Here is a 12,021-nt window from a genome sequence, read left to right on the forward strand (position 1 = left end):
AATAATATTGAAGAAAGACGGTCGGCTATCAGCAACGCTAGCCGACCGCGGAGATAAGGAAGGTACCGATGGCGCACCATCTTCCGCGCATCGAGACGATTTCCACCGCCTCTGGCGGCGGCACAACTCCATCCCCTCCACTTTGGGGGAGTATTTAAAGGCCGGACGAGCCCCAGACCACAGCATTCTGCTCACAACCTTCCTGCTCCTGGTACAGCGGCCCGTTGGCTGCCGTACGTCCCCGACCTCCTGCCCTTGTACAGCGGCCCGTTGGCTGCCGTACGTCCCTAACCTTCCATCTCCCTAGGGCACAGCGGACCGTTGTCTGCCGTCCCTGTCCTCCCATCTCCCTAGGGCACAGCGGACCGTTGTCTGCCGTCCCTGTCCTCCCATTTCCCCAGGGCACAGCGGACCGTTGTCTGCCGTCCCTGACCTTCCATCTCCCTAGGGCACAGCGGACCGTTGTCTGCCGTCCCTGTCCTCCCATCTCCCTAGGGCACAGCGGACCGTTGTCTGCCGTCCCTATCCTCCCATTTCCCCAGGGCACAGCGGACCGTTGTCTGCCGTCCCTGACCTTCCATTCCCCCAGGGCACAGCGGACCGTTGTCTGCCGTCCCTGTCCTCCCATCTCCCTAGGGCACAGCGGACCGTTGTCTGCCGTCCCTGTCCTCCCATTTCCCCAGGGCACAGCGGACCGTTGTCTGCCGTCCCTGTCCTTCCTTCTCCCCAGGGCACAGCGGACCGTTGTCTGCCGTCCCTATTCTTCCTTCTCCCCAGGGCACAGCGGACCGTTGTCTGCCGTCCCTGTCCTCCCATTTCCCCAGGGCACAGCGGACCGTTGTCTGCCGTCCCTGTCCTTCCTTCTCCCCAGGGCACAGCGGACCGTTGTCTGCCGTCCCTATTCTTCCTTCTCCCCAGGGCACAGCAGACCGTTGTCTGCCGTCCCTATCTTTCCATCTCCCCAGGGCACAGCGGACCGTTGTCTGCCGTCCCTATCCTGTCTGTCCTTCCTTTTCCTACTTCACTGGAGCGGAACCGAGGCCGTAAGGCCGATACAAAATTACATCAAAGTGGTGTCATCAGAGAAGAGAGCGACCTTCACGCCGTCAGAAGCACCAGGAGGTGCTGTTCACGCCAGCTGAGGCACAAAGAAGAAGGAAGAGGAACTTCGACTTGCCTCCTTTCCCCGCCCACATTACGACTGAGCGAAGTCATCCAGGAGCAACACCTGGGTATCAATCACCCACCTCTGAAGCTACTCAGGGTGTACGTGATAATGTATATGTGTGTAATTTTATTATTAATAAATAAAATAGAATGTAGTATGTGTGTTTGAATGGCTGGGTGCTGTCAACTGCTGTCATCCACCACACTCCACCCCTTTAAGATTCTTATAACGTGCACCACCACACTATACCACAGTTACCAACTTAATTTTGATTTTGCTGCACTGGTGCTCCATATAACCTACTAACTATTTTGCATTGCCATGTTGCAAATCTGGAGTGCGGAAAAAAATTTTCCCGCACTAGAGCGGGAAAGTGATTCTTTGCGTTCTGTAATCAGTGCAGCAATGGCCACTTTTCAACGTAACTGTAGGAAAAAACAATTACAATACAAATTTGAATACTATAACAATTAAAACAATTAAGTTTTATGCATTGAATAATTTCTTAATAGGCACAGATAATTCAATGAATAAATATACACCCCACTATAAATGCTATGTGTTGAGGTAAGCTATAAGTTATTAGTTGCTTGTTGCTATAAACCCGTTTTATGTAGCCTACAGTGTGTGAAATGCATTAATTTGATCTAATTTTATTGATACATTGTATTTTGTACTTTCATATTTGTTCTGTGACTTTGTCAATGCTCTTGAGCGGGCGACAATAAATGGTTCTTGAATCTTGAACCCAAAACTGAATATTCGATAAAAATGACAATACAACATTAAATATAAACTTATTATTAAATAAAATGAAGCACCAAATCAAAGATTTCTGTGAAATATTTAATAATGTAATCGACTATAGAAAAAAAACTAGCATAGAGAGGTATCCCTTGGTATAATTTGCGCCGTGGCGATATCGTAACCAATGAAGTTCTACTGAGGTGCGATTATTGCTAATTGAAACTTAATTCGTTTTAATTCCAATATTCATGCCTATTTTTTGTTAACTGAAGCCGATTACTGTAGACTACTGTCTATTATTAGTGTGTTGTTGGGAGTGTAAGAGTATAAGAAGGGCACAGTATGAGAGACTACCAGCGTCACATAGCTTCACCAAAAACAACTACTAGGACTATCGGCTTCAGTTAACAGTCACATTTGCAACATAGACACCCTATACACTGTCTATTATTAGTGTGTTGTTGGGAGTGTAAGAGTGTAAGAAGGGCAGAGTATGAGAGACTACCAGCGTCACATAGCTTCACCAAAAACAACTACTAGGACTATCGGCTTCAGTTAACACTCACATTTGCAACATAGACACCCTATACACTGTCTATTATTAGTGTGTTGTTGGGAGTGTAAGAAGGGCACAGTATGAGAGACTACCAGCGTCACATAGCTTCACCAAAAATAACTACTAGGACTATCGGCTTCAGTTAACACTCACATTTGCAACCTAGACACTCTATACACTGTCTATTATTAGTGTGTTGTTGGAGTGTAAGAAGGGCACAGTATGAGAGACTACCAGCGTCACATAGCTTCACCAAAAATAACTACTAGGACTATCGGCTTCAGTTAACACTCACATTTGCAACCTAGACACTCTATACACTGTCTATTATTAGTGTGTTGTTGGGAGTGTAAGAAGGGCACAGTATGAGAGACTACCAGCGTCACATAGCTTCACCAAAAATAACTACTAGGACTATCGGCTTCAGTTAACACTCACATTTGCAACCTAGACACTCTATACACTGTCTATTATTAGTGTGTTGTTGGGAGTGTAAGAGTGTAAGAAGGGCACAGTATGAGAGACTACCAGCGTCACATAGCTTCACCAAAAATAACTACTAGGACTATCGGCTTCAGTTAACACTCACATTTGCAACCTAGACACTCTATACACTGTCTATTATTAGTGTGTTGTTGGGAGTGTAAGAGTGTAAGAAGGGCACAGTATGAGAGACTACCAGCGTCACATAGCTTCACCAAAAATAACTACTAGGACTATCGGCTTCAGTTAACACTCACATTTGCAACCTAGACACTCTATACACTGTCTATTATTAGTGTGTTGTTGGGAGTGTAAGAAGGGCACAGTATGAGAGACTACCAGCGTCACATAGCTTCACCAAAAACAACTACTAGGACTATCGGCTTCAGTTAACACTCACATTTGCAACATAACGGTCCATCACCATGGCATATCACCATAAATGATACAATATCATCAGGCATGATACATACAGTACCACCTCAACTTGATACTTCTTCTTCTTCTTTTCCTTCCCCTTATGCCGCTAAGCGTCGGGTGCCTCCAGCCATTTCTTATATTGCACTCTATCCTGGGCCATCCTCCTAACGTCCGTCATTGTCTTTCCCTTTCCAGCCGCGATACTCGCCACATACTCGCTCCATTCCATCCGTGGTCGTCCCCTGCCTCGACGTCCCTCCGGTCTTGCTTCCATTACCATCCTTGCTTTTCTTTCCTCCCTCATTCGTGTGACATGTCCATACCAACCTAACAACTTGATACCCAACACCATAATTTGATACAAAACTTCCAAACTTTGAATGAATTCTACAAACCATGGCATATCTTGATGTGCTATCTTTTCTCTATGAATGGACTGAGCGCCTCTCGACTATGTCTAATTTTCAGGAATGTATTTATTAAAATTTATTTATCGTTATTCAATTTATATGTTTATTTATTTTAGGTATATGGAGGAGAACCCCCAGGGCGGGAATGCAGGATGATGAATCCGATGTTGAAATAGAGTATGATGAAGATGGAAATCCGATTGCTCCAAAGAAATCAAAGGTTGGTGCAAAGTACAGTTCTGTGCTTGTTCGCAAACGGTTTACCCTCTCTATCCTTCCTCTCCCGTGTCTCTGTCTCTTTTCCATATAGTGAGGTCCACGTTATAATGGTAGTGGAGAAAGATTGCAGAACAACGTTGTCTTGTCCTCTGTCTTGTTCCTTCTTTTGACGATAACTGATACACATTTATTGATGTAATAACAGGGTTTTTGACATCGGCTCCAACGATTTTGATAAAATTTATACCTAAAATAGTCATTGGTAAGCTCTATCAACTGCCATAAGTCCCATATCTGTGAAAATTTCAGGAGCTCCGCCCCATCCATGCAAAGTTTGATTTTAGATTCCCAATTATCAGGTTTCAGATACAATTTAAACAAAAGATTTTAAGTGGAAAAGATTGAGCATGAAAATCTCTACAATTAATGTTTTGTAACATTTTCACCAAAAAAATTCAAGTGGAAAAGATTCAGCATGAAAATCTCTAGAATTAATGTTCTGTAACATTTTCACCTACAATTGAAAATAAGCTCGAAATTCGAGAAAAAAGATTATTCAATTGCAAACTGTTGTCAACTGTTGATTCTATTAAATCATCCACTATGAAGCGATAGATAGCAGACCTCGTGTGTCTCCAGCGGTATTGTCCTGTCACATGATAAGCTGGCTCAGATCATTGAATAGTAGACTTGAGATGCGTATGAACACTAGCGTCAGGTGTTCAATTTTCATAATGGCAAGGAATGTTGTGTGAGTGCGCCACACCAGATTTTTTTTTAGTTGTGTTCGTTATGTTCAGGTCCAGGTTTATGGCCTATCAAATTTATAATCCGACTCCAGGACTCTCTTACGGTCCTTCAAAGTTTACATGTAATCCTTATGGGAGAAGATTTGTGAGCTGGTCACACACAGAAATAAAAATCAGCTGTTATAATCATTGCGTCATCCAACAGCCGTCGGTAGATAGTTGACAAGAGTGTGTGCTGCTCCATAACCGCCCATGTATTTTATTCTAAACGTTCTAAATTTTTCGACTTATGTATGTAACCATCCAGCAGTGCGGCCTCAGGTTAAAGACTCACATGCTCTAAAGACATTGCTTTGTTTCGAATAATTGTGCTGTCTTCGGTGTTGATAATTAATTGATTTTTTGTAAATTGTTTATTTATTTTTTAGTAATTTATTTTGGACGTACGACGATTTCCAGTAAATATTATTTATTTATTTATCTGCATAATTACACACATGGAGACAACAGGTTAAACCCTATAGCTGCGTACACATATTCGCGCTTCCAACCCGCACCGAGCACGCTCCTCCCTCGTACCGCCCTCGTACCACCATCGAACCACAGTCGCTCCGCCCACGCACCCATCATGAACGTTACGGAAGATGTTAGATCTTCTCGCGTTCCCCGGTCGAACCACTGTTGCTCCCCGGTCGATCATCAATCGCTCTGCTGGAGTGACGTTCGGTTGCGGAGCAGAGCCAAAGTCTGTACGCACCTTTATATGTCTCCTTGAAACATTACAACATTTTTCATTAAAAAATTAGATTTAAAATAAACAACAAGCTGAGAATAAAACAAGAGTAAATTAAGATGAGAACAAAAAAAAATAGATAACAAAAAAATCTTATATTCATTGCTGAAACTAGGAACTTTCCAAGAGAAAATATGAGAGGTGGGAAAATATGCACTTGAAATATCTTAGAAAGAACAAAGAATCATGTGGGCACTGAGAAGAAAAAGTCACAAAAAAAGAAAGAAAGAAAAATGTCATACGGAAACCTGGCCACAAATATCTATCCTAAATTAAGCCCTTCAGAGTGTTGCGGAATCTGCCACGAGAGCACCCAAAGACGTCTAGGCGCACAGAAAAAAGATTGAACAGCCTCTGGATTCTATTAATTGGAGAGTTATAATGACTAAATTATATATTTATACATATTTTACTATTTATATATTTTTTAGTAAAATATTTGGACGATCGACGTCCAAACTTGGGTCGTAGAACTCGAAATGCTGTAAATTTACAATATGCACCGGAAAATCAGCAGCAAGGAGATATACCATTCAATTAGCAGCGAGCACGACTAATAAGGCAGGGGGCGCGACAGTCGAGACCGACGACATTCGATGCCTACGACCGTAGAGGACTGTTTTACAGTCCTCTACGGTCGTAGGCCTCGACTGTCGGGAGTGTACGAAAATTAGAGTGGCCTCAACTGTCGCCTAACGCAGGCGACATTTGAGACCACTTTTTCAGGAGTCCTCTCCCGTCGTAGGTCTCGACTGTCGGGGCTGTACAAAAATTAGAGTGGCCTCAACTGTCGCCTAACGCAGGCGACATTTGAGGCCACTTTTTCAGGAGTCCTCTCCCGTCGTAGGTCTCGACTGTCGGGGCTGTACAAAAATTAGAGTGGCCTCAACTGTCGCCTAACGCAGGCGACATTTGAGGCCACTTTTTCAGGAGTCCTCTCCCGTCGTAGGTCTCGACTGTCGGGGCTGTACAAAAATTAGAATGGCCTCAACTGTCGCCTAACGCAGGCGACATTTGAGACCACTTTTTCAGGAGTCCTCTCCCGTCGTAGGTCTCGACTGTCGGGGCTGTACAAAAATTAGAGTGGCCTCAACTGTCGCCTAACGCAGGCGACATTTGAGGCCACTTTTTCATGAGTCCTCTACCGTCGTAGGTCTCGACTGTCGGGGCTGTACAAAAATTAGAATGGCCTCAACTGTCGCCTAACGCAGGCGACATTTGAGACCACTTTTTCAGGAGTCCTCTCCCGTCGTAGGTCTCGACTGTCGGGGCTGTACAAAAATTAGAGTGGCCTCAACTGTCGCCTAACGCAGGCGACATTTGAGGCCACTTTTTCATGAGTCCTCTACCGTCGCTGGCCTCGAATGTCGCCGGTCTCTACCGTCGCTGGTCTCGACTGTCGCAGGACTCTTCTGTCGTTTGCCTCGTTTGACATCGACCCATAAGGCACATAGGAAGTCCATATTGAGATATAAATGTAAATGGTGATTGTTGGTTAGTTTTCATAAAAATATAGTGATGCATCAGATCAAGCTAAGGCTAAGGCTTAGTGATACAGAGTGTTGATCTTATGGAGATTGCCTTATCACACCGTTCCACGCCATGCCCGATTCAGTGTGTGTGAGTTCTTCCATTCAAACCAATAAGCAAGAAGCACCTGGATGCAAAATGCCGCATTGCTCCTCCTCAGGTGTGCATCCAGCTAAAGTTTGTCATGATATTTGGCGACATGAAGTTCGCCGGGCCAGCTAGTTTAATAATACTTTTCTATAATCGATATTATAATATATTTTGGTAATTATATTTCTATATTCTTAAATTGTTATAAAACGATGTAGCAAACCTTGCGTAGCAAGAGAATGAAAGCGCTATCTGCTTTGTAGAATGATAGACAAGGATAGCAACACCAATGTTAATCAAATACTGCCGTTATAACGTGGACCTCACTATAGAACAAGAACAACCACAACATGATACAGTATCAACACAATATGATACAGTATCATGTCAACTTGTTACACAACATTATAATTTGATACATTCGCTATCTGCTTTGTGGAATGATAGACAAGGATAGCAATACCAATGTTAATCAAATACTGCCATTATAACGTGGACCTCACTATAGAACAAGAACAACCACAACATGATACAGTATCATCTCCACTTGATACACACCACTATGATTTGATACATTCGCTATCTACTTTGTGGAATGATAGACAAGTATAGCAACACCAATGTTAATCAAACACTGCCATTATAACGTGGACCTCACTATAGAACAAGAACAACCACAACATGATACAGTATTAAACCAATATGATACAGTATCATCTCAACTTGATACACAACACTATGATTTGATACATTCGCTATCTGCTTTGTTGGATGATAGACAAGGATAGCAACACCAATGTTAATCAGGTGCTGACTTTATAACGTGGACGTCACTATAGAACAAGAACAACCACAACATGATACAGTATCAACACAGTACGACACAGTATCATGTCAACTTGTTACACAACATTATAATTTGATACATTCGCTATCTGCTTTGTGGAAGTATAGTCAAGGATAGCAACACCAATGTTAATCAAATACTGCCATTATAACGTGTACCTCACTATAGAACAAGAACAACCACAACATGATACAGTATCAACACAATACGACACAGTATCATGTCAACTTGTTACACAACATTATGATTTGATACATTCGCTATCTGCTTTGTGGAATGATAGACAAGGATAGCAACACCAATGTTGATCAAATACTGCCATTATAACGTGGACCTCACTCTAGAACAAGAACAACCACAACATGATACAGTATCAACACGATATGATACAGTATCAACACAATATGTTGATCAAATAGCCTATTGCTATTATAAAGTGGACCTCTTTACTCCTGTATCCTTTTTGATAATCGATATGGACTAATCGATATTTTCTCGCAGATTATCGACCCGCTACCAGCAATCGACCATTCGGAGATCGACTACCAGGACTTCGAGAAGAACTTCTACACAGTTCATGAGGAGATATCCCGTCTGAGCGAGGAGCAAGTCAACGAACTAAGGAACACCCTTGGCATCAAAGTGACGGGCCCTTCTCCCCCGAGGCCTGTTGCTAGTTTCGCTCATTTTGGGTCAGTTATTCATTTATTTATTAATCAATTTATTCAATCAATCATCTATCATAACACAAGTTCTAGAAAAGTACCACAGGCTTATAGTCCAGGCAACGAAGACAAAAAAAAGCCAAATAGGGGAAAAAATTCATGTATAAGCCAAAATTGGTACAGTTGTAGGGGAAGGCTTCTTAAAAAACATACTAAAAGTACTGACCGGTGGGGGTGGAGCTAAGGGGGGAGGGGGTCTAAAGGTGCATTTTTTCGGTTTTTAGTGAATAACTAAAAAACTATGGCCTCCAGGATAAGGTTGTCATTAGTGAAATTAAACTACGTAAAATTCTCTACAAAAAAGGCCCTATGTCTTTTTTGATAGGATTAATTTCATTAATTAATTAATGAAATTGATTGGATTAGTGAAATTAAACTATGTAAAATTCTCTACAAAAAAGGCCCTATGTCTTTTTTTGATAGGATTAATAATAGTGGAGATATAAAGTGGAGAAAATAGGAAAAAATATTCATTATACAAAATTACTATAGTTTACGGTTACAAATTCCACTTATACTACTACAAATAATAATAATACTATGTGGAGTTTTTAATACAGGTTTGTGCGAGTAATCCTAATTGTCATGAACCACAAGGTTTGACATACCCCCAAACATCAGTTCCTTCTTTAAGAAGAGAAATAATTTTTTCCAACTTTAAAAACTAAAAGCTGATCAGACAGTTTTGGCTGACAGACTAAAAACGCTGAGGAGAGGTAGAAGTGGGGCTAGCATTTTAGTCTCCCCTCCAGCCAGCTAGTGGAAAAAGCTTTCCACTTTTCCTTCTGTAAAATTTCACACTTTTTCATCGCCTACCACCTGAGACAGACCGAGCTGGCCCGTGTATGGACATCCCCTGGTTCTCCATTCAGACCATGGCAAGTTAGGATGGACATCAACAGTATAACGGTATCGTTCCACATTCAAATTTATTTTTCAATATTGTTTTGATTTTAGAAATTCCAAATTAATTAAAAATGAATAATGCTTTTTAAACTGTCATATAACTTGTTTAAATAAAAAACACAATAATCTGTCCAACACATTTCTGTCTAACGTTTTGTAAAATCATTGGCAACAAAGTTTATTTTAAAATTGATTAAATGCTCAAAATTTCATAACCCTCCTTAATTGTTCTGTATTAGAATAGTTGTAGCATAACTAATTTTATAAAAACAAAATATGTTAAAATTCACATTTAAATCAAACAGAAATTTCTTCTTTTTAAAAAAATAAATCTGACTCCTAATAAAAATGTTTTCCTTTCAAATTCCAAAAAAACATCTAGTTGATAATATTAAAAAAAACCCAACTGCTTTTGAAAAAAACCAACCATCAAATGCTACGCAACAACAATATTACAGTGTTCCCGTCTGGGAGGGAACTGGTGGATCGCCCCCTTTTATTACTTTACAAACAGGTCACTAATCATTTATTACAAATGATGGATATCACAGTTCAATCAATTTAATGTTACATAGTGAAGGTATGGAGGGCTTCAAGTCAAGATAATGTGGCTGTGGAAGGGGGGGGAGCAGACGGCTGGAACGTGCTAGCGTGCTGGAAATGGTCAAGATCTTCAAAGCGAAACCTGACCTCACTCGAGACATCTCTGCTCTCTTCACAGATCCCTCAACATCACCAGAGACTATTGAATAGGCTTTACTGATGCTTTCAAAAATGCCGAGTAGCAAAGATGGTTCAAATTTTCTTGCTTTGCAGAAGCATGGTATGCAGCCAAAAGCAGCTTCTCGCCAGCCTATTCGTCTTTTTGTGAAAAATAACTCGACACATTCCTAATAATACATCGCCTTAATCTATTTATTTTACAGGTTTGATGATGCATTAATGAAAGCAATTAGAAAGTCCGAATACACTCAACCGACGCCCATTCAAGCACAGTCTATACCAGCAGCTTTGGGAGGCAGGGATATTATAGGTATGTCGATTTTCATCAAATTATAGTCAATTCATCGAAAGAATAATCTATCGAATTTCCATCTAGCTGTTTACCCTGTTGTCAATATTTGCAGTAGCAGAAGTCTTCGGGGTGATTTACAGCATTTTAATTGGGATTTTCGTTTAATAATAATTATTCATTAATTAGCATTTGAACAAATGCAACAACCAATTTATTTCCATATGTGGAAAGAATAACAAGTTGCATGGTAAAATACATTTATTTTATTTATTATTATTAAACTAAAATACAAATTAAATGCTGTAATTCACCCCCGAAGACTTCTGCTACTGCAAACATTGACAACAGGTCAAACAGCTAGATGGAAATTCGATGAGAGCTACTATCCAAAATATTATTTGCCAGCCCAGGAATCGAACACGGTACCTCCTAATTGCCAGTCAAGAATGCTTACCCTTACACCAAACTGACAATCTCTGGGTAGCAGCGCTTATTTTATACGAAACCATAGCGGTCAGCCAATCTTCAGATAAAAATTAATGATATTCAATTCCATTATTCCATCATCTCTTTTTCTTTCCAATTTCATTAATTTGTTTTGTTCATTTCATTAATTTTGTTAATTTTAATCTTAATTCTAAGCTCAATAATTTCTATCTCTAGACTGGCTGGCAGCTATGGCTTCGTATAAAATGAGCGCTGCTATCCAGTGATTGTCAGTTTGGTGTAAGGGTAAGCATGCCTGACCGGCAATTAGGAGGTACCGGGTTCGATTACCGGGCAAATAATTTTTGAATAGTTGCTCTCATCGAATTTCCATCTAGCTGTTCACCCTGTTGTCAATATTTGCAGTAGCAGAAGTCTTCGGGGTGATTCACAGCCCCGAATTAATTTGTATTTTCGTTAAATAATAGTTATAAAATGTACTGTACCTGAGAATTGAAATAGAAATTATAGTTAATTAAATAAGAAATTCGAAGACCAAGAAACTGATAACAAAGTAAAATACATCGTAATAATAGTATAGAGAAACAATAGTGTAAGTAGATATCCCATGGTATAGGGCGTTTATGTTGCAACTTTTACTGTTAACTCAAGCCGATTATTGTCGATTACTGTCAATTTTTACTGTTTTGTTAGGTGAGAGTGTATGAACGGCACAATATGAGAAAACTGCCGTCCATATTTCAAGACGCTGGAAATACTACCACTTCCAAGCCTTTTCATGGTAGAATGTATTTGTCTCATTAAAAAGAATGAAAATAATTTTTTAGAGGGTCTTTGATACATTATTATGACACGGAGACGTCACCTTCTCAGAGATGAACAGCATAGAACCACTCTGTATGCTGAGGGGGTTAGA

General features: G+C 40.7%; 1 protein-coding gene and 1 non-coding gene across 2 annotated transcripts in view; both read left to right on the plus strand.

Annotated features, from left to right (window-relative positions):
* Positions 1–12,021, plus strand: part of LOC111062348 (ATP-dependent RNA helicase DDX42) — a 53,588-nt gene that overhangs the window by 15,709 nt on the left and 25,858 nt on the right. The window contains 4 exon segments of the mRNA XM_039440995.1: positions 3,901–3,916; positions 3,918–4,004; positions 8,514–8,704; positions 10,570–10,676. Coding sequence (XP_039296929.1) covers positions 3,901–3,916; positions 3,918–4,004; positions 8,514–8,704; positions 10,570–10,676 — 401 coding nt within the window.
* Positions 2,071–2,218, plus strand: LOC120354305. The gene has a single exon (XR_005572934.1). It is a non-coding gene; the product is annotated as a U4 spliceosomal RNA (small nuclear RNA).

This window comes from Nilaparvata lugens, chromosome 14 (assembly GCF_014356525.2).
Source record: "Nilaparvata lugens isolate BPH chromosome 14, ASM1435652v1, whole genome shotgun sequence".
Taxonomy (NCBI): Eukaryota; Metazoa; Arthropoda; class Insecta; order Hemiptera; family Delphacidae; genus Nilaparvata; species Nilaparvata lugens.